This window comes from Chamaea fasciata, unplaced genomic scaffold, assembly GCF_029207755.1.
Source record: "Chamaea fasciata isolate MVZ Bird 193981 ecotype frontalis unplaced genomic scaffold, bChaFas1.0.hap1 SCAF_8, whole genome shotgun sequence".
NCBI classification, from domain to species: Eukaryota; Metazoa; Chordata; class Aves; order Passeriformes; family Sylviidae; genus Chamaea; species Chamaea fasciata.
In genome coordinates this window covers 6,090,468-6,113,574 of record NW_027094093.1, presented here as the reverse complement: position 1 = coordinate 6,113,574, position 23,107 = coordinate 6,090,468, and the positions used below count along the sequence as shown (strand labels likewise).

The 23,107-nt window shown below is 41.6% G+C and overlaps 1 protein-coding gene across 10 annotated transcripts in view; it reads left to right on the top strand.

Moving 5' to 3' along the window:
• PCNT (pericentrin) overlaps positions 1 to 20,111 on the top strand; it is a 70,463-nt gene extending 50,352 nt beyond the window's left edge. For 9 of the 10 annotated variants that reach the window (XM_066189493.1, XM_066189495.1, XM_066189496.1 and 6 more), the window contains 17 exons: positions 1,055 to 1,582; positions 2,286 to 2,382; positions 2,803 to 2,957; positions 5,795 to 5,992; positions 6,225 to 6,398; positions 7,015 to 7,210; positions 8,249 to 8,462; positions 8,956 to 9,106; positions 10,886 to 11,602; positions 12,150 to 12,436; positions 12,699 to 12,801; positions 14,720 to 14,884; positions 15,657 to 15,895; positions 16,830 to 16,918; positions 17,604 to 17,766; positions 18,263 to 18,390; positions 19,719 to 20,111. In XM_066189493.1, coding sequence (XP_066045590.1) covers positions 1,055 to 1,582; positions 2,286 to 2,382; positions 2,803 to 2,957; positions 5,795 to 5,992; positions 6,225 to 6,398; positions 7,015 to 7,210; positions 8,249 to 8,462; positions 8,956 to 9,106; positions 10,886 to 11,602; positions 12,150 to 12,436; positions 12,699 to 12,801; positions 14,720 to 14,884; positions 15,657 to 15,895; positions 16,830 to 16,918; positions 17,604 to 17,766; positions 18,263 to 18,390; positions 19,719 to 19,762 — 3,648 coding nt within the window. In that variant the 3' untranslated portion in view covers positions 19,763 to 20,111. Of the gene's footprint in view, positions 1 to 1,054; positions 1,583 to 2,285; positions 2,383 to 2,802; positions 2,958 to 5,794; positions 5,993 to 6,224; positions 6,399 to 7,014; positions 7,211 to 8,248; positions 8,463 to 8,955; positions 9,107 to 10,885; positions 11,603 to 12,149; positions 12,437 to 12,698; positions 12,802 to 14,706; positions 14,885 to 15,656; positions 15,896 to 16,829; positions 16,919 to 17,603; positions 17,767 to 18,262; positions 18,391 to 19,718 lie in introns of those variants that run through there. The other variant, XM_066189499.1, reaches the window with a different exon arrangement.
• The last annotated feature ends 2,996 nt before the right edge of the window (positions 20,112 to 23,107 follow it).

The window sequence follows — 23,107 nt, the reverse complement described above, 5'->3', positions numbered from 1 at the left end:
ATTTGCCTGGAAGTTCACGTTTGGAGCAATGCCATCAGTGCCTGGGTGACACTGTAAATTCAGGGTCTGCCCCAGAAATCTCTCAGGAGAAGGGAATAGGTGGGAAAAGTGTTAAACGCAGATTGATGCACTTCAGACCATGGAATGTGTCTGTACAAGGCAGTAGACTTCCAGTCCGGTGACTACTGGCCCATGTTGTTTACACAGGTAGGGATTGTCAGGTCCCTGTTTAAAAAACAGAAGTAATTTAGGATCCAGTAAAGAGAGAATTGGTAACATTTTGAAGGATATCAGAGAATGCTGGCATGCTGGGGGCAGTTAAATGATTTTTAAAAATCACTTTTCAAGCAGAAACTCAGACTCTGAAAGGTTTAAATTGATGGGTTTATGTCAGTATATGTATTTCCAGGTTGAAGTGCTAGAAGTTCTTAAGTAGGCTGAGGAGGGATAATTATCAAAATTGGAGAATGAATCGAAGTAAATAAACTGCCATGTCTTCAAGCATTCATTACAATAGACTTTTTTCTATGGATCTAGTTCATCCTAGTATTAGCAAAAGTGTAATACAGCATTCTTGAGGGAGTAAAGAACCCTTCCACAGTTATGTTTGGGTTCCAAAGTGGAAACAATGTGAAAATTAGGAAATGGATTAAAATGAAAGCTGGAGGAGCAACAAAATGAGTAAAGTCCTGGCAGCTAGCACTAGGCTTAAAACAGATGCTTAAGAGGGATTATTAACACAAAAGGATCAAGGTGATAGTCTAAAATGATAGGGATAATTATTCGCTGTATCGGACAAACTAACAGGTATGGAGGATGAAATGAAATTTCCATGTTGACAGGTTTAAAATCAACTGAAGTATCTTCTCAAATAGTTCATTATTTAGATTCAGTCACAGAATCAGGCATTTAAAAGAGTAATTTTATCTTAAAATTAGATAAACAATTGAAGGAAAAATCAATCAATTCTAAAAGGTCTTTCAGTGCATGTTTCTCGGTTTGTATAATCCTACTCAAATTCCATTAAAAAATTAATGTGTTATTTTCATTATAGGAAAAAGATGAAGTTTTGTTTGACTTGGCAGTTCACAACAGAAGTCCAAAAACACAGATTGAGCAATCACAAGAAAATATCTTGCGCCAGGAGTTGGACGTGATCCGCAGCTCTGAAGGGGATCAAGATTTGAAAAAGCATTGCCAGCAAAAGTTGGGAATTCATCAAACTCCTGATTCACCAAAACACAATTTGACCATAGACAAAGAGACTCCAAAAGATTTCCAGAATTTAATTGCAAGTATGTCTTCATGGGGCTCGCCTGAGGTCATGAGAAAGCAAGATACAAGCATGGAACTTCAACCAGTGCTTCACCTGACACCTTTCTCAGAAGCTGAAAACACAGATTTTCAAATTGTGCACACAAGGTCATCTCTGCAAGGAGATAATTCTGTATCACTGGGATATCCTAACCTGGATGAAGATGGCAGTGGGGATGCAGCTTTGGGAGTAGGTAGAAAATCTCCAGCTTTCTCTGAAAGTACCTATTCTGTTGATAATGATGAAGATATGGAGAAGAAGTTTCTGGTAAGTGATATTTCATGTCTGGTTTAATTCTTATTAAACAAGACTGCTCAGTCCTGTCCCCCTGGGATCATTGAGGGGCCACAGTCTCCAAGTAGTAGAAACGTAGACACTGCTGGGAGTAGGTCCAATGGAGTTCTGGACATACAATTATTAATTCCTCTCTTACTGTGATAATAACCGATAAATTTGTGATAGCACCTAATGTGTCAGTAATTGAGCTAAACCTGTAAAACCTCTGCTACCACAGTACTCAGTGTACTGTAACCACTCCCCACTTCTTCATCAATCTGTTGCTGAGTGTTAGAAGAGACTCTTTCAAAACTGGAGAATAGAGGCTTTCCTTTTTAATGGCAGTATTTTATATATTCTATACATTTACATATATTGTCTGTATTCTGTGATTTCACAGAAAGATGAAGTCTGTACTTAAGAAAATTTATCTTTGGCTGTATGTTTTTGTGCCTTGCTTGATGAGTAATTAAATATAAATAATTGTATCTTAAGACTATTAAAAGAGGAAAAAATGAGATGGAATGGCTTCCAGAGAGCACCAGTGTTGCATTAATCATGGTATTTGCCATCTCTAACACTTGGATCAAGTAGACATTTGCTAAAATCCTCACTAGTAACAAAATTGTCATAAATGCAGAAACCAACAGCTACATTCAGAAAACCAAAGTAACGTGAAAAATTTATTCTCCAGCAGATGAGAGAAGCTGGTAATCTGACTTTAACCCCCTCTGATTTACAAGATGATGGAAGATCAAGAGCATCCACGATGAGCGATGGATGTGGCAGCAGTAAGTTGAACTTTGTAGATTCCTTTTAGCTTTTGTTAACTTCAATATTAAAACATGTTTCTCCTTTCTCCCACTTTTTTTTACTGTGGGTCTTGTGTTGAAAAGCTATGCCTTAGTAAGGTGGTTCTTTGTTTAGAAACATATATATATATTGTGCCTGCTTTTACCTTTACATACAGGACAGAGGCAGGGGGTTTAAGTGAGTCCTGACTTAACTACAACACTTTCTCTGGTTCTAAAGGCAACAACTTACTGATTTTTAACTTCAAGTTAGTTGACATCTCAACCAGCCAACTCATTCTGACCCCGCATTCATACAAGCAGAAGAAACCGTGGTTATTTTGCAAGTGGTTGTTCTAGTTTCAAGTTCTTTCCATATTTATAACACTTTGTGGGGATGGGGGTTGTCTCTTCCTTCAGATACCAGCTCAAATTTGGCAGCTAATCTAAAACAGGAGCTACAAACATCAGATCACCTGGATGCCAATGTCATGGCTTATCTGCGGTACCGGGGAATGATTCCAGATATTATGGAATCAATGAAAGAAAAGGAAATACTTTCACCACAGATGAAGGTAATGCATGATTAATATGAGCATACCAGCAAATTAAAACTGGACAGCAAAAATGAAATGGTAATATAAAATAGCTGCTACATTTACACTAAAACCTGTTCTGTGATGGTTTAAATTTAAAGTTGATTATGGTTCTTGTCCTTGCACCTCTTGTGATGGCAGCATTACTGACAGTAGCTTGTACTCGCTAGTATTGAACTAGTTTTGCTAGGAGAACACTGGTGCTCTTTCAGAATGAGGGGGTACAGGGACTGCTTATTCTGCTTTATGGGTTTGCCTTGGAGGCTTCACAGAAAGTTGTTTCAGAAGCAGCTGTAGCTGGCTGACATCATGCTCCTCTGCCTGTTCTTGTCATCCGGATGTGATGGAGAGCTGTGGAAACACCATTGCAAGGTGTGCAGGGATAGGTCAGAGCCAGTTCAAGCAACATGAGGGATATATAGAAGGCTGAGCAGTGAGTGTCACTCTAGTCACTAAGGAAAGTTGAAAAAAGTATATGCCTAGAACTCTTTGGTTTGCTGAGCAAGTTCTCAGCCATTTCAAAAATTCCAGCTGTGGAAAGGGAGAAATTCTCATCTATGAGAGAATACAGTAGGTTACAGTGAATAAGTAGGTTACAGTGGGTTCTTAAGCAATAAGAAAACAGAAGAAATACCCTTCCTAGCAAGTGAATCCTGCCTCCTGATATGCTTAGCAGGTTCCATCAGCTTGCCCAGCACAATGGAGAAGACTTGTGGAAGGGGAAGGTAAGGCTGAATTCAAACTCAAGCTAACTGGCACGCGTAACTCACACAATGGAGACTGGGCCTTTATTGCTGCTCAAGTCAGAAGGAAGATCCTTCCCCCATCCACTCATCTGCCCTTAATAAGAGACATGATGCTCTGGGGTTGGAGAAGGAAGAACACAGGGAATAACTGATGTGATCCAGGAAAAGCCGAACATGCAAAGCTGATGAGCCATCTGCCAGCATTAGAACCAGTGCTACCAGAAAAGTACATCAGGTGTTAGTAATTGGAGATTCCTTCCTGAGAGCACTGAAGCACCCTCTTGTCATCTAGATAATGTCTCTAGAGAAGTCTGTTGCTTACCAGCAGCTTGTATTTGTGGTATCCTTGAGGCTGCCAAGATGAGTGACGCCTTCAGATTATAGATTTTTTTTATATATATATATTAGACACTATAGACCTGTGTAGGGTTTAGGTCCATGGGTGATATTCTCTATCCTCCCAGTCAGAGGAAGGGGACCAGGGTAGGGGTGAATCCCTGGCTGTGCAGTACTCAAAGTTTTCATTTTTATTATCGTGGATTTACCTTTGAGAAGCCAGAAATGTTGGGTGGTCGTGGAATTCACCTGACCAAGTGGGGCAAGAGTGTCTCCACCAATAAGCTGGCCAAACTTATAAGGAAAGCTTTAAATTAGATGAGGAAAGGACTGGAGGAATGAAGTCTTTCCTATTGTAAGAGATCAGATTCAAGACCACCAGAGGAACCTGGACGTAGGTAAGTCCATGGGACCCAAAGACATGAATCTCAGGATCCTGAGGAAATTTTCCAGTTGCAGTTTCCAAGCCACTCTCCATCATTTTTGAAAAGTCATGGCAGTCAGATTAAAGTCCCCAGTGACTGGAGAAAAGGGAAACATAGCCCCCATTTTAAACAGCTTAATAACAAGCACCCTGGAAACTACTGACCTTTCAGCCTCACCTCACTGCCCTGTAAGACCATGAAATGGATTGGACATAAGTACAAAATTTATTGTGATGAAACACTGGCACAGAGAGGTGGTGGATCTCTAGAAGTCCATCCCAGAATCCGTTCAAAATGAGATTGGATGGGGCTTTGCACAACCTGAAATAATAGAAGATGTTCCCCATGCCTGTCACAGCAGAGTTGGACTAGATATGGTCTTGAAAGGTCCCTTCCAACTGAAAACCATTCTATGATTCTGTGTCTAAAAAAAGTCTGTGTCAGAGACGTTGTGGAAGAGGTGAATTTTATTTTACCTTAAGAAACAGATCTTTTTTTTTTTTAGTTTCTTTTTGGAGCATCAATGTAGACTTTACTGGCCGTATGATCTGGGTGCATATTCCAGTACTGAGTGTTTAGTTTGAACACTTTACTGTGCTTTTGATGTTAATGTTTACTAAAGGTTTTCATTGATCACTGAAGTAATCGCTCTTTTGATTCCAGTGACAGAAAAGCAATTCAAAAGTAATTCAAATAAAAAGTGCAAGGAAAGAACATCAAGAGTTAAATACAAGTGTTCTATGTTGTTGTTGAAGTGTGTAGCAATGAGGAACAGCTCCACATGGAAGCTGGGATATTTCTGATGAGATGTGTGTAAGAAAAGGATTTAAATCTCCAGTGACCTTCCTTGAAAAGAGGCCAGGAAACATCTGTGCATGATGTAATAGTTTGTGAACAGGGAATTTACTTAAAATATATTATTTGGCCTGACAATGTCAGAGGAAACAATTTCCACTGTGTAAATTATTGAAACTGGTTATTTTGGGAGTTGATATTTGTACATAATTTGCTAAATTAAGCCAAGGTTGTCTAAATACATAATTCATTTTTCTGGCATCACTGGCGTTTAGTAACATAGCTTCAGAATTTAATTTACTCCCAGAAAAGTTAGCAAAATGGTTCAGAAAAAAAGGTAAAGTACAGCCCTTTGGAACAAATAATAACTTATGCTTAATTGTATCTCAGTGTGTTGATACAGAGTCCTTATTTTTGTTGTCTAGTACCATCCCATCCTACTCTTACACTGCCAGGATGCTGATGCCTGTTTCCTAATATTATCTTTATCTTTTCTTTTTTTTTTTCTTTTCAGACTGTGCTGAAGATGGTGTATGAGGAGAGCCGCAAAATCTTGGCTTTGTCGGAGCATCCCTTTGGTTTTAGGGAGCTGAAGAACGTCCCTCAGGCCCGAGTGGCAGTGGAGGGCTGGCAGAAGGAGGGATTATCCCTGCTGGATGCTATCCAGTCACTGAAGGATTACCTCAGCAAGGTGGCAGATAGAGGAGACAAGGTATGGTGATAAAACACCCTTTAAAGCCAAGGAACCAGGTTGTGTATATATATAAATGTATATTATATATATAAGATGTTAAAAGGCATATGTGTGTATATATATGTTTGAGGAGTAAGGGACAATACCCTTTAAACACTTTTAAAAGTGCTTAAATGAACAGAGATACTCTTATGGTATGAAGGACCCTGGGCTAGAGGTTGAGGGATTTTAAAAACATATATTTTAACAGGAAACTTCAGGTGTTGCTGCTGACTGGAGAGGAGAACTTCTACAAGCAGTACAGAGTGTGCTCGAGAAGGAGAGAAATGTGTTGCAAATTGACTTGAAGTCTCACTTCTCTAATCCTGCATCTGGTGACGCAAGTTCATTAGGGGAAAAGCTGGAATATATCATGAAACAACAAGTATGGAAAGCTCTTAAAGTGTTCTGCTCATAAATCACTTCTTTATTCTCTTTCATTTTTTAATTTTTTTTCAGTTTTATTGTTTCTGTTGTTAAATCTTGTGTGTTAATGAAGATGGCGTGGGATCAGTAGCTTTTAGAGTTTCTGTTGTGGTAGCAGTTTTCTTAAACTTTGTACATGGTTAGGCTTCATAGCTTAAATAAACAGGTAAATAAATAAATAGGTTACAAAGCCTATTGAGTATTTTAGCTGCCATCAAGAAAGACTGTGACAGTGTACAGGAAATACTTGGTTGAATTCTTTCCCTCCTTCCCATTTGTCTAGAACTTCACAGAGCTCTCTTGCAAAGGATATATATTGAACTAACTCTGAATCTGGGGGCTTTTTGCCAATAATATTTAGTTTCTAGGTTGTAGTAATTGTTATGTATAAACCCAACAAGGCAAGTGAAGCGCGGCTTTTCTTTTTGACATAATGTTAACATTTTGCATTAATGTGAAGCATGAACTTAGTAATTTGAGTACAAAACTTGTACTGCAAGAGTTCCTTTAGTATTTATCCTTGGAGAAGATATGGAAATAGCCTTGCAGTTTGAATAGGCCTTGGTTTGTTTCAGGAGGAGCAGAAGCAGATGGTTGTGGAGCACCTCTTCTCCTCGGACCGGAACAGCCTGCTCTCAGAAATCCAGGACCTCCGAGCTCAGCTCCGTATGACACATCTTCAGAACCAGGAGAAGCTCCAGCAGCTTCAGGAAACCCTTACCAAGGCTGAAGATCATGGGAACAAACAGGAGCACCAGCTCAGGAGGAAAGGTAATTCTTACTGTCTTTGTCAGGTGTTTCCGTCTTCTACATCAGTTCCTTTTTGCCTCAAAGGTAAAAGGTGTCTTGCAAAGAAGTGGATGCTGTACAATTCCTCAGTTTTACTGAATGCACTCAGGGAGCCCATGATATTAGCAGCTCTTTCTCGTATCAGTAGTTAAGACAAATCTATGAAAAGCAAAGGAAAACTGTAAAATAACCCAAAGCATTAGAGCTGAAATAGTGTATACATGGAGAAAACTCAGCAAGGACAGTAAAACCCCTGTTTGTTTGCAGAGAATGGTTTATCTATATGCTTGCTGCTAGAGAATCACAGAATCATTAAGGTTGGGGAAGACCTTTAACACTGGAGTCCCACCATAAACAGTGCCAAGCCCACTGCTAAACCACCTTCCTGACTAAATAAGCAAGGCTTGGTTTTCACAGCAGGTTCCCTTTGTGTAAGAAAGAAACAAGTGCAAGTGACCTTGGTCAAAAATAAACAGCTCTCTTCAAAGCAAAACATTGCCTCTTCCTTCATTTTGTTTTTCCATCATATTCAGGATTCAGCCATTTAATAGCACATGCACTAGTCCAATAGAGGCAAGTTTTCTGGAAATCCAGAAATTTATTGCTAATTTCATTTACATAATACTGTAGACATAGGTATATTAATTATTTTTAAATACTTATCAAACAGGAGCCTCCAAATTTAGGGAGAGTTGTTTCCCTTAACTCACTAGCCTGAACAGAGCTGGCAAAACAGGTTCTTATATAGTGATTCCTGTCATAAAATGTTTATGTAAGTGGATAAGTTTGTTTAATGAGGTTTAAAATCCATTAGCGATATTACAGAATATCCAAATGATAGAATCATATTGTTTGTGCATCTTTCTGCTGCTTACTCTCATGTTTGAAAAGAGATTAATTCTTCAGACAAGAACACTTCAATACAGCTGATTTTTTTCCTAATTTGAATTAGTGTAAGTGATACCATATTGTCAAGGTCTCTGTAATACACATAACTGTTACAGTGTTTTCTTATCCCAGTTGAACTATTGGAGTATAAGCTTCAGCAGGAAAAGTCTATTGTAAGTGACTTGCACAGCACCCTCTCTGAGGAGCAGAAAAGATCCTCTGAAACATGTGATCTCCTGAATCAAGAAAAAGCATCCCTGAAATCAGAGCTTTCTGAAAGTAAGCAAGAGAATGAAAGGTTGCATAAATCCCTGGAAGAGCTTCAGAGGGAAATAAATCATTTACGGTGAGAAGCAGATTTATTCATTTATTTGATTTATCAGCAGGTCTGAAAGAGCTTTATACTAATTGGATCCATAAAGGGCTTAGCACTTGGAAACACAGGGAGGAAAACTAGGATTTCTCACTTTCAAGGGTTATGTTTTCTTTACTGAATTCTGTCATCTTGGGTATGTTCCTTTCCCACTCCCTTCTTAGTGTATGCCAATATTTTGCTCTCATCTCACAGGACAAACTGCTTTACTCTGCCAGGATAAATAATCTATCTCCTAACTGTTAGTAAATTGAGCAATTCTAGCTTGGCTTGCAGGGTGGTAAATGTTTTCAGATGCTAGCTAGCTGTGACTTGAAAACTGACCCTCTTTAGAAAGACTAGAGGCCACCTTAAAGAAACAAATCAATAGAAAGAACTCAGGGAAACCAACCCGAAACGTCTTGCTTGTGATGCTGGTGAGGGATGTTCTGTTCTGCTCATAGAAATGTTGTTTTGAACTTTGCAGTGTCGAATTGGAAAAAAAGGAAAAGGATTTGGCAGCTGCACTTGAAGACTTGCAGGCTGAGCAGCTGAAGGGATCTGAGCTGCGAGGTTGGTTTGAGGAACAGCAGCGTCAGCAGAGGAAAGCAGAGGATGAAAAGACAAAGGCCATGGAGGTAACGCCCAGCTCCCCTGGGGCATGACGTTAACTAGCAGGTTATTTGTGCAGTCTTCTTCAACCTCCACTGTTCTTTGTTTAGTAACTCTTAAAACCCCCATCCCTTTTCTGAATGTGCACAGCACTTTTCTGAATTGTCGCAGAATCAAAGCTTTCAGTTGCTTTCATTAATTGCACGTGCAGAAACAAACCAAGGTTGAATGCCATGTTGGGGGTTTTTTTCCACATCTTAGCGTTTTTTCCTTTCTCATTTTCCCTTGCTGAGTAGAGACAGCCAGATTCTACAGCTGTGTAACTGCACCCTTAATTCCAGAGCAAACTTACCATGAGGGTGTGAAGTGTATGATTTCTGAGATTATAAAGAAAACCACCCAATGATAAATAGGTTTGGCAGAGAGTAAGTGGAGCCTTTTCAATATAATATGTATTTTTGGAGGTTAACCAAAATCGTCCTGTTCCCTTCTAAACAGAACAGAAAACAAATGAACAACTTTCTGTCCAAAATTGTAATAACAATGACTCAGTGCTTGTAAAAGGCCGACAATAAATGGAAAAGGAGGAAGATTTACCATAAACCATTTCTTAAACCCCAAAACTAAACTCTCTCAAAGAACTCCAAACAATTTTACTTGAGTTCCCGAAGTGAGGAAACACGTTTCTGACTATTTCCTTGTAGTCTGGCTTCTCCTGTTATCTTCCTGGTAGGTGTTTAGGCCTATGAGTGCTTTTTGTTGGGATATTTGTTACTGCTGCATGGTTAGGAAATGCTGCTACCATCCTCCTCCTTTTCTAGAAACCTGCTCATGCAAGGAGGACAGAGTACTCCAAGGCCAGGAGAAAAGTGCTTTGTCCTGAGGTTAGCTGTTCCAAAGATCAGTCTGGCATTCACAAATCTTTATTGAAGCCCCATTATGGAAAGCTTCTGCCATTTAACATCTGCCCTGCCTTTCTAGGAGATAAGAAATGGGGCTGGCTGGGTGGGGGCCAGGGTAGACCTCCCTACCAGGACAGCAGTGCCAGCTCTGACTGTCTGCAGTGCCCTACAACTGCCCCTGCAGTCCCTGCCTTTCCTTCTAAAGAAAGGCTAGCTCCCAGAATGGACCTAGGGATGGACTTTAAAGGGAAAGAGGGTAGATTTAGATTAGATATAAGGAAGAAATTCTTTCCTGTGAGAGTGGTGAGGCCCTGGCACCCAGACTACCCGCAGCAGCTGCTGCTTGCCCCATCCCTGGAAGTATCCAAGGCCAGGCTGGACAGGGCTTGGAGCAACCTGGGATAGTGGAAGGTGTCCCTGCCCATGGAAGAAAGCGGGAATGAGGTGAGCTTTAATGTCCTTTCCAACCCAGACCATTCCATGATTATTTTTATCAGTCTCTACTCTGTGCTTGGAAGAGATGGGCTGCCAAGTCCTGAAGCTTTACATCCACTCTTGCTGCTTAGATTTTTCTTTTTGAAACAACGGGGTTATTGCTGTTTCAGATGTTACTTAGTAATGGGGACTGAATGATGTAAAAAGTAGTGATCTCCAAGAAATAATGTACCGGCAGATACATTAACATGGTAATTTTTGGGTTTGTTGCTTGGTGCCAGATTGCTAAGGAGCATTTCTCCGACACTTGTAATTTTAAATTTAAGTTTTTAATATCTGAACTACTCTGGTTAAGTCTTGAATACCTTTTTGGATAAAACAGGAGGTTGAAAATTGCTAAATACCAGCCAGTCCCACAAAGGAGTGTTTGTGCTGGGATATTAATGTGTTCTCCCTCCTTGTGCCCAGGAGCTGCAGGCTGCCCTGGATGTGCAGTCGGTGCAGAACTGCCAGCTGCTCGTGTCCTTGGAGCACGAGAGAACGGTGGCAGACAACCTCCGCAAGGAGCTGCAGATCGAGCACTCCCGCTGCGAGGCCTTGCTGTCCCAGGAGCACACCAAACTGAGGGAGCTCCAGAAAAACCTGGATGCTGAGAAGAATCGTTCCTTGGAGCTCCTGGATTCCTTGAATCACGAGCGTGTTTTGACGGAGCAGTTGAGCGTGAGAGTGAAGGAAGGCTCCTCCTGCCAGCACAGGGAGTCACTGCTGGAGCAAGCCTTTGTCCGAGAGCTCCAAGCCCAGCTGGAAGAGGAGAGGGCCCGAACTATGGAGCTTGCTGCTGTCATTGAGAAAATGCACCAGAAGGCCATCCTGTCCAAAAGGCAGCTGGAGGCTGAGGTCCAGATGTGCTGTGAGGAAACCCAGAAGGAGAGGGAGGTCAGTGACCAACTGCGAGCCACCCTGGAGTCTCTGCAGGCACAAAAGCAAGAGGTGATCCGTTCCTTGGAGGCCCAGAGGGAGAGGGAGGTCAAGCTGAAAGTTGACTGGGAACAACTGCAGTCACTCTTCAAGCTGCTTAAAGAGCAAGATAAGAACAGGAGAGAGGAGAGGGAGAGAGAGCGGAAACAGCAGCAACAGACAGAGCTACAGAAACAGAAGGACTGGCAGAGAGATCAGGAGAGACTGGTGAGAATGCCCTGCCTTGTACTGAAATAGCCACACACTGGGATTTAACCCTCTGCATGGTGTTCTTGGATTGGGATGTTTCCTTCTGTTAAGGCCTTCTGAAAAATGCATTAAATGAGCTCTTGTCCTGCTTTTCTGAAATGTAGATGTTTTCAAGGGATTGTGTCGGGGTTTATTGTTGAGGGAAGTTGATCCTTAAATTTCTGCCTGTGCTGGGAATTACTGGTTGTTCACAGGTGGGGATGAATATGGGTTAAATGCAGGATGGAACCTAACTAGGTTTCATGTCATTGCCCTTATTTTGAGCTAGGATCCCAATCATGGCTTGAGACAGTATTGGTATTTCAGTATTTCATTGTCTCCTTGGATGGAGACAATGCCCACTCCAGTGTCATTAAATGGCTTCCTGGTGGCCCTGGAAAGCACTGCTCTAAGCCTTCCCCCAAAAGTGGTCTGACAGTTAAGGAACACCCAGATGGATATGCTAATTAGGTGTGGTGACACTTATATAAGATTCAATTAACTACTTCTTACTCTGTTCAAACAGCAAAACTTGGAACGGCAACACCAAAGGGATGAACAAAGAATTAAAGAACTGCAGGAAATACTGGCAGTATTAAAAGAAAGAGAAAAAGAAAGAAATCTTTCAACTCCAAACTGTCAGGAGGAACTCTTGTGTACCTCAGGCAAAGATGGAAGTGCCACGCAGCCTGTGACAAAAGAAACTGAAAAACCCCACTTGCAACAGCAGCAACAACAGCTGGAGAAGATAAGGCAGCAGTTGCTCTTTGTGGCTGCACACCTGAACGAGTTCATATATAAAACTCTAGATAAGTGAGTTCATAAAAGAGCACTTTGCTTTCCATCCTGCTTCTTAACTTGTGTGGGTCGTGGCTGAGAGCCCTTAGCTCTTTTAATTCTTAAAAATTAACAGAACTTGCTCATTTCTCTGTGTATTTGTAGTAATTTGTGTGGTAAATATTGCATATGTAAAGCCTCAGCACTTTAAAGGTCATGTAGTGGGAAGAAGCAATTAAATGTGTGTAAACATTCTAACAAATCAACCTGGTACTGAAAAGGTATTTCTGTCTAACAGAACGGTTAACGATTGGTCTGCATCAAATGATGAAGCTGTAGCCTCTTTACTGCAGACGTTAAGGGAACTAAAATCAGATTTATTGTCTCCTCCTACATCTCAGGTAAGGAAAATATTAGCATATTTTAATGTCCAGCTCTGTTTTGTTGTATTGCAGAGTTTGCTTCTGAGAGCCTTTTTTTTTTTCTTAGATATGTAATGGATCCAAGGATCACAAGCTTTGGGATATGTTGCTGTAGCTTCTTTATGCATCCAGAGACAGTTGTTTTCCACCAAAATACCAAGTACTTTTCAAAAAGCACTGTAGTGGTTTGTAATCTCAGGACCCAAGTTTGCAGTATTGCAAATATTTTACACAAGCCCAGGGATTACCAAAGACCAAGCCCAGGTCTATTGATACAAAATACATAAAAGCATAACTTTTAGATTCCATCTGATTTCCCAGATAACTGCAGTTTTATGTCTTTCTCTTGCAAGAGACGGAGATCTGTGACTGATACATGAAAAGGTTTTTGTACCTTCTGTTCACGAGTCTGATGTGTGACAAGCTGCCTTGGCATGTTGCAGCTCTCTCTGTGTCTACCTGCTCACAAAATACAGTTAATATTTTCCTTCTGTCACCTGTGCAGCCACACAGGTGGTAGCCAAATGGATCATCTCCAGCCCTGAGAAGAGGGATGCAGCCTCTTCTCCAAGTTCATGGGGTTATTTTGGTTAAGCTTTCCTCTCACAAACCTTTAGAGCTGTCAGCTGTAGACAAAACTCTTGTTGGAGCAGAGTTGCCACCTTTGGGGACTGACCACTCAAAAATAAAAGAACTCAAATTTCCTGACTTAAGTTTTGCTTAACAAAAACATGTTCAGTAGAGCACTTTAAAGACACATGCCTTTCTAGAGCTTGGGAGCAAAAACTCCACCTCGATAGCTTTTCTTCTGTGGGCACAAACCATCTCTCCTCTCTGCCCTCTTTTCAGGCTTTGATTTATTCTTATTTTCCCAGAATCACTATTTCCTTCAGTCTTCTCCCTGAATTTCTTCTTCTTTTAAGGAACTGAACCACATGCTCAGAAGACCAAAGGAATTTTCTGCTGTTCCCCGCCTCGAGCTGCAATAAATTGGGGAGTATCAGGCAGGGAACGTGGCAAAATGTCAGCTTGGAAAATCTGGGCCAAATGGAGCTGTCTGGTCAATCAGCTGCCAAATGGTGCAGTAGAAGTCAAGGACATAGATGAGTCATATACTACAGATTATGCTGAAATAAGTTGCTAGGAGAAACTGGGGTCAGTTGTTTGTACTGGCTTCTCTAACGTATAGATTTTATTTCAAGGGATAAAACATCAACCACCTTAAAAACCCTTCTATTTCTTTTGCTATGTACTGCATCATGCACTGATGTAACTGATGACCAGTAAATTTGTAGTGGATACAAGGAGGGTTATGGAGGCAGAACTTCATGAAGAATTGGAGCTGAAGTCCTGCATCTCATTCCTACAAGAGATGACTTGTCACAAAACTGAATTTCACAGAATCACAGTGTGATTTGGGCTGGAAGGGACATTAAAGCCCATCTTGTTCCACCCCCTGCCACAGGCAGGGACACCTTCCTCTAGATCAGATTGCTCCAACTCCTGTCCAGGCTGACCATGGACACTTCCAGGGACAGGCCAGCTACAGCTTTTCTGGACAACGGACTCTTAGAATTGAATGTGTGATTTTTCAGAATTTTTCACAGCTTGTTTTTGTTTTATGTGCAACTTGTATTTGCATGTGAACATACATCTTCACTGTCTGTGCTGCCTCTGGATGTAGAAAAAAGTCAGGTGAAAGTCAGAAGGGCTTTTCATGCATTTCAGTTTCCCGTTGTGCTGTTTAACACCTGAATACCATTGCTGGTTTTCAGGCTCATTGTTACTACGTTTTAATTTGTCATCAAGTTGGGCTATTACTCGGTTTGACATGTTTGATTGTGGAAGTAATGTGCAAAACCCATTGTGACTCACTTCCTTTAGGTTTCTGTTTTAGATGAGATCTACAGGTGATGCTGACCCTGTTCAAGAGCTGGAAAGAGAGGCTTGGCAACGAGAGAGGAACACGCTGCAGAACATGTTGAAACAGGCAGAAGCCCAGCTGGCTAAAGCCAATGCTGAAATTGAAAACAAGCCAGTGGCAGAAACTTCCCATCCTAAGGTACAATCATGAGGATAGCCAGCAAAGGGGGTCTCTGGAGCTTGGAGAGCCAGGAGGTATCATTTCAGCCTGATCTGCTGAGGAAAAAAGGGATCTGTCAGATTACAGCAGCAAGTGAAAGATAAATGCCATAATCTTCAGTTGCTATTTTAAAAGGTTGATTTTCTAGATGAACAGTTTGATATATTATTTTAAATTAGAAACTTTCCCCGTATGTACCTCATCAGAGAAGTTTCTTTAGAACTTTCTCAGTGTTAGACAGGAACTTGCATCAGAAATTATCTGGATCTTTGGAATTTCTGTCTACTCTTAAATGAGAGGGAGACTTGAATTTCTTGTCTAAGCATGAAAATAGAAAACACTCATTAGTTTTAATCCCTGCTGACTAATCTTAAATACTTTTTATTTTTCTGACACTTTGATTGTAATCAAATCTGATAGGCATCTCTCCCACCATGCTTTCTGGCTAATATTTTTTTTAAGCAGATGTATTTTCTTTAATAAAGAGTCAAACTGCTTCAGAGTTTTGAGTATGACAGTTTTGCTTGAAAACATTCAGGAGATTTAAAGAGGTCTGACATTTTAAATCTGGGTGGGTTTTAGCAGTGTACAGAATTGTTTTGGCTGCCCTTGTGTCCTCAGTCTGGACATTTGACCTCAAGGCACCTTGTTTGTGGCTGGGTTTTTGCAACAACAACTATGAAATAAAAGAAAACTATGAAGAAAAAAAAAAAAGAAAATTTAAATAATTTAATTTTTTTTCTTTATGCAGTTGCAGAGATTATATCGAAAGTACATTCGAGCAGAGAGCTTTAGAAAAGCTCTGGTTTATCAGAAGAAATACCTCCTGCTGCTGCTTGGTGGGTTTCAGGACTGTGAGCAAGCAACTCTCTCTCTCATTGCCCGCATGGGAATCTATCCCTCCCCTGCAGACCTGCAGCTCTCTGCATCACACTCCCGGCCTTTCACCAAGTTCAGGTGTGCAGCCAGAGCCATCATTGCCATCTCAAGGTAAAGCCAGAACACTCCCTGTCTCTTAAATGGGATATTTCCTTGGAAACTTAAAAATTTGGTAGTTCCTGTGGCTTATCCTCCATTAATAGTAAGCAGAAGCAATCTCCAGAAGTGGTTCAAGCATGACTTGTTAGCTGAGTTTGATCTGTATTAAAGATTTGTAAAAAACATCTTTAGGATGAAAGAGGGTAGATTTAGATGGGATATTGGGAAGAATTTTTTTCCCTGTGAGGGTGGTGAGGCCCTGGCACAGGTTACCCAGAGAAGCTGTGGCTGTCCCATCCCTGGGGGTGTTCAAGGCCAGGTTAGACAGGGCTTGGAGCAGCCTGGGATAGTGGAAGGTGTCCCTGCCCATGGCAGGAGGATGGAACAAGGTGGGCTTCTTTAGGATCCCTTCCAGCCTTAACCATTCCATAATTCTGTGAAAAAGCTACTTGAGTGATACCCACCTGCAATATATTTGGGAACCAGTGCACAGCGTTACAAACTGAAGTCCAAATGGGCTTTGAGCCCATTTAATGAAAAAAAAGCAGTTTTAAATGTAATAGGTGGTTATTTCTGAGCAATTTCGTTGTCTAGTTAAAATGATTACTAGCAAGGTTCTATCAGGAGATGACACAGAGTCTTTGACATGAATACCATAATAAACAGCAAAGGCTGCAGCATCTCCAAACTCCTCCTCTCAGGTAGGAAGAGCTCTCTGGAGATCAGGAGCTGAGCCAAAACAAGCAAATCTTTTCAGCAGTTCAAAGATCGTTGCAGGGTAAAATGGACTAACCAGCATTCCAAAGACTGAATTTGAAGAATTCTCCTGTCATTCCCACAATTACTGCTTATGTTGCTTAATCGGTTCCATACCAACAAATAATATTAAAATTTAATGTATTTCTGCTTATTTTTAATGCTTGTACAAATTTGTTTTCTTACCAAGGTTAAAGTTTTTGGTGAAGAAGTGGAACAAAGTTGGTAGGAAGAGCACACAGGGTGAAAGCATTTCTCACAGTACGGGAGGTAACGCAGGTATGTGTTTGGACAAGTACATTGTTTTCTGTGTAATTTCTCTTCAGTGATGTGTTTAATCTAAAAACAAAACCAAAGTGGGAAAATCTGTAGAGCAGATGGATAGATGTTCTGATGCAGGTCAGTAAGGACTTGAGTTACTTGAGGAACACTTGAGTGTTCCTTTGAGTTACTGATGAATGCCTTCGTAAGAATTCCAACAAACATCTTAATGCAGCACCCACTATTGGGGAGCTGTTGCCCTTCATGTAAAATTCCATTACTTGTGCCTTTTCAATGCTAAACAAAATTCAGATTAAATAGTGCATTTTTCATAGCCTGGTACTATGTAATTTTCACTGTTTCTAAGTTGTTGGAAATACTTGTTTTATAAGAAAGCACCACCTTTGTACATAAACCCACTGTGGTATGAGTCCTAAAAAAAGCTTGAATCCTCAAATACTGAACTTTCTGCCTCAATTCAAATTGAGGTAGAAATAACAATTCTGTTAAATATGGTTAAAACAAAAAAAAAAAAAACCCACACAAACAAAAAAAGGCAGTTAGCTGTAGAAAGTGTATTTACCTGTATTTAAAACCAAAGTGAAGCATACTCTGCTGTCATTTTTATGGGTTTATTGGATGTGTTTATAGTGTTCTCAGTGGTTCCTAGTGCGTATTTTTTAACCCTTCATATTTGCCACAGCCTCTGGTGCTAGAACAGAAGTCCTGAAAGAGCAACAGCCCCCAGCTGTTGCTGTCAGCTCTCCCCCTACCCGGGACAAGGACTCAGGGCAGTGCCACAGATCCAGCTGTGCTGCAAGGTTCGCGAGCCTCTCCCCACGCTCCTCCTCCCGCTCACACAGCAGGTCAGTCTGCAAAGATGGGAGATGCTCCCAGTTATTATGGGGGGCAGGGGTTAACTTTGCTGAGTGGTTTGGAGGGCCGTGCTTGTCTTCTGGTTTGCATGGAATTCAGCAAAACGTTTTGGAGAGTTTGAGACCTGCAAGCACTTCCAAAAGAGTTAAATCTACCCCACCCTATTCTTCTGTCATGGCATGTGTCTGTTTCTGAGAGCCCTGCTAAGAAAAATTACCTGTATTATATGGGACAGGATATTAATAACAGCAGCCCTGGCTGGTGCTCAGTGTGACTGGATTAGCGGTGGCTCAGGTCTGATGTAGAACCAAAGCAGGCTAAAGGATGCTCTTGCTGCTCTTGTCTCCAGGAACGGCTGTACAGATGGAAGGGGTGGTGGTGGTTCCAGTTTTCTTTGCCCAGAATTTCTGACTATACGAATGTAATTTCTGGATACATTTGAAAGCATAGCATGAGAAGGAGAAAATGCTTTGTTTTCTTTTTAAGATTGCATCCGTCCCCGAGTGCAGCTCCAGACAAGTCCCTTGTGCCACCTCAGGACCCTGAACAGTCACTCACAGAGTACATCCATCGTTTGGAAATGATTCAGCAAAGGCTGCGAGGGGGGCAGCTGGGTAAGAACCACCTTCCTACCCCTCACAGCTCCTGCAAATCTGCTTTTCTTTGTACACATTGCCAATAAAGAGCATCATTTTAAGGAATAATTATCATCATTGGGGGGTTACAACTAAGTCAGTCTCTGAAAGGAAACCTTTCTGAATCGTATCTAAAACTACACCAAGTGTGGCATTTCTCTAAGTTTGTAGTGAAAGAGATGAGACTGAATTTGTGATTTCTGCCCCCCTCCTGTTCCCAAGTCTAAACAAGCAAGTGTTGCAATTTAACTGAAGCTGTGTACCGAGTTAATTTGCTTTAAAGTCAAACATAGCTGTTGTAATAGCTGAGCGGGGCTCTCTCTGCAGCACAAGCTGTAATGCTTCCCTTATTTATCACTCCCTTATGTTCATAACAGATTTTTAAAAAAGATTTGGAGCCTGGTAAATACAGCCATCTAGCTTGCTCTAAGATTTATCAAAGAGCACACAAAGGATTGAAGTGGCACTTAGCTTTGCTATTTAAAACAGTTCCACCAAATCTCTAGACCAAATTTACTTAGCTTAATTAGTCTAATTACCTCTTCTTGTTACATGTTGGTTGTAGCAGAGGAAAAACCTTGTCCTAAGGAGGAGCTCACAAACTGTCATCACATCATCCTGAAATCCTGAAGAGTTTGGGAACTTTGACATTGTTCTCAGCAGGCCTTTACCTAGAAACTTTATTACCATGACTTTTTGGGCAGATGGGTTGGTTGGTTTGTTTGGGTGTTTTTTTTTTTCCAAATACTGCAGCTGCATGGCTGATACAGATAGATAAACAGATTTTAGACTTGAAACATTTCAGCCTTTATGGAAATAACACATTTTGCTTCACTCCAAGTGTGAAATAAGTACTGGACAGCTGGGACACCATGAGCAGCACTTCTGTGAGAAGTACATATAATTCCTGTCATTTCCATGTCACCAGGATAATAATGTCCAGGCATTACAGAATGATGCTGCAATCTTTAGAACGCTGCTGTCAGCCAAGTGGTTTCCCAGTTCCTAATGAACTTTAGGACATCTACTCAGTGGCAAGACCTTGCTGAGCAGATGTCCTAAAGAATCACCAAAGGAATGTGGTGGAGCACTGGTCCCAGGGTATGAAGGTTTGCTTTGGCAGATTTTTAGGCTTTCAAATCCTGTTTGAGATTGCTCCTAGGTGGCTCATGAAAGTTGGAATTGCTTTCAGTGTAGCTCATATGAAGTGCTTTGAGGAAATACCATGCTGCTAATTGCACACTCTTGCTTCATAACACAAGCTATTTTCTAATATGGATCTGTTGTTTTTTTGTTTTTTAATTTAGGGCAAGTGCTAGGTTCACCTCATCAGAGAAACCTAAAAAAGTGATGGAAACACTATGAAATCTGTCCAGCAAGTTCCTGCTTCCTCTGAGTTGGTCTTCACTCAACAGAGGCACTTGCAATCTCCCATGCAACTGAATAAAGGGTAGTGCTTTTACAGCAGGTTTTTATATGACTCCTTTTATTATATTTTAGTACTTTAAGAGGGACTTACTTTTCACTAAGGACAATGTTTTACATTCTCATGTGAAATTAAGTCAACAGCTGAAGTGTGCCTGCATTGCTGTATTGTAAGCTGCAAAAAGTCTCCGTGGTGTTTATTTTTCTATAGTGTATAGGTGGATTCCTTGTAAAAAAAAGTTATTAAAATGGCATTTTAATAGTGAATTCTTACATTATGTGGTTGTTTATTTCTATCATACCTATTTATTTCTTTTGCTGCTCCTAAAATTGTTTGGGTTTTAATATTTCTGTAGGATCATTCCAATTAAAGGAATAGCTCAAATACTCTCAAAAATATCAAAGATACCTGTAGCCTTCTATGAATTTACAGTTTGCTCCTCTGGTTTTTCAGTATGTAAGTCCTCCCTCAGTCTGTCCTATTTGTTCTGGACACTTTTAGCTTCATTCTTCTAGTTCAAAAGGCCCATAAATTTAACTCTATGAATTTTTGGCAAAATATACCAGATGAAACCTGTGAACTCTATCTACATCTAATGTAAGTGATCCTGCCTCTGTCTGGTATCTTGTGCTGTAGTTACCTTCAGAGGGGCAGTTCCAAATGTCTGTAAAGTTGCTGGTTGAAGAAGGAGGTGCTCTGTTGGTACACCCATTTCCAGTCAAAATGTCTCAGTGCAAAAGTGAGAGAGATCCAAGTATCATGCTGAATAAGACTTTCCTGTGATATTTCTATATTTCTTTAGGAAAGGCATAGGAAGAATTATGATACCAGAATTTTTTAAACCTCTGGAAATGTGAAATTTCTACCTTTGAAGCAGATGTGGTGTTTAACTTTGGAGCATGAGAAAAATCTCTTCTGGAGGCAAATTGTTCTGCTGCAGCCTATTAAAAGATTTTTCTCTGCTGGGTATTGAGAATTATATATTGGCATTCATCTGAGGTTGACTTATTTAACTGCTTTTGTCTTGGTAAACTCATATTTATCTGTCAGGTAGATCATCATTTGGTTCTCTTGAAAAAAAATGTGGTAGAGATAGATCTTGGCACACGTACAGATTTATTACCCCCTGACAGCTATAGGAGAGCCCTTGAACTGATTGGGCATAAATTTAAGAGAGCTGTGAACAAGCAATACTTGATTTGGTATAAAAGCTCGGCAAAAGCAACTTAACTTGTCCAGAGTTCCAAACCAATTTGAACTAAGTTTAAGCTGGCTCAGTGACTGTGTCATTTCTTTTAAAAATCAGATTGTAGGAGTCCCAACACTCGATGCAACATTGTCAGACTGCATACACTGAATGGTGCTGGTGCCCTTTTTGCTTAGCATAGCACGAGTTGATCCCCTTTTGGGAACAATGCATTTCTAGAGCACAGTTCAGAACTGGCACTAAATCCAATCTCCAATAGCACGCTCACAGCTGGATGTTCCATGCTCAGTGTGAGCAGGAGGGCTGTGAGGCCTGAGGGCCTGTGCTCAGAGTTAGCCAGTCACTACTGACTCTGCAAATCCAAATGAATGCCTAGCTTTAAAATTTGGCACTTCTAGGGAGACGATTCCTTTAAAGGACAGTTGGCACATCCTAGGGATCAGTTCTGTTTCCAGGGAATTTGGCTTTGCATTGGCACATTTTTTATTCAATCTGCTGGGGCTTTTTTATGTTCCAGAATACGCAGGGCTCTTCCCAAGCCTTGGCAGGGCTTTGCATTCAGAGGAACTTTTCTGTGGCAGTCGGTGCTTCCCTGCCTCACCTCCTCCCTACACGCCCCTCCCAGAGTCTGCTCGGGCAGTCACTGTTTCCAGGAACACAGGTGGGACATGTGGTAAGGGGAAGATGCTGCAGCCTCCTCTTCAGAAAAGAAATGATGCCTTGAGAGGGTGCCTAGAACAGAGGCTAGGCAGTGTTAAAAGAATAAAGTAGGTATTTATTAAAAAGGCCTTCAAAGGATGCACCTTGGGCAGTACAAGAACCTGGCCGAGGCCACATCCAAGATGGACAACAGGTCACATATTTTCACACTTTTAAAAGTTTTGATCCATTTGCATATTGGGATCAATTGTCCAGTTACAGCTTCAGGTTATGAAGTCCCATCCTCCCACATTGCTTTTCTCAGTTTGCTGTTGTTTGTACTTTTTGGGCCTGAAGCTGCAACGGTGTCCTTGGTTCTTGGGCTGGAAAAGGATTGTTTTGTCTGAACTGTGAGGAGAACTTGCTAACGCTTCATATGAAGTTCAGAGTTATATCCTAATGCTGGACAAAATCTGGAAAATATGAAAGCTAAAACTTAAGGCATCAAAGGAATCCAACGCAGTGGGATCTGAGCTCCAGGTCCTGTGTTCGCTGTGGCTATGTTCCCGCGAGCTCCCGGATACCCACGGACAGCTTTCTGAAGGGCAGTGGAAGCAAAAGCGTTTCTGCCCAGTGTAAGGGATGACATTTTAAGCTCTCCTGTGATGTGTTGACCTCAGTAATGAGAGTAGAGAAATCTGAACCAAATCATCCCAAACAGGCGTGGTGTTTTGGACAGAAGCAGTTGTCGGCAGAAGACTACTCCCCAGATTTCCTTATTTTCCAGTTCTAGGGAAGTTGCTACTGGCAGAGCAGTTTGGGTGGTCAGGACCACTGGCAAGGTCCTGGGTTTGCCTTTGCCCGAGCCTCTGGGAGGCTGCAGGAATGCCAGAACATCAGGCTCTGCTGCCCTGCCACACACTTGCCCTGCACAGCTGAGCAGGGAAAAGCTACTGCCTCAAGCCAGCCTCCAACCCAAACGCTTCCTGCTGCTTTCTATGCCCTTGGAGAGGTGGTTGGCTTTAGAAAAGACACTCTTACTAATTTTTTTTTTCTTTTAGGCAGTCCCATGCACTTTATATCCAGGCTCCCACTGTGGAATTCTGTGCCATGAAAATGTCCATGCCCGATCCCGGGACGCCCGGTGGGCCCCGTGGGCTCGGTCACGCTTCCTGTTTTTCCTGGGGAGGAAGAAGTGGGGAGGGAAAGGGCAGTTTCGGTACTTCCAGGAAAGGGGCCTCAGCACAGCAGGTGCCAGGGCAAGGAGAAAGGCGGCGAAAGCGAAGGGAGCGCGGCCGGCTCCAGCCGCGGCCCCTCCCCGGCGGCACGGCCCCGTCCCGGGCTGCGGCAGCGGCTGCGCGGGGCGGCGGGGCCGGCGCCACCTCCTCCCTCCTTGCCCGCCTCCGGCCCGGGACCGGCGCTGC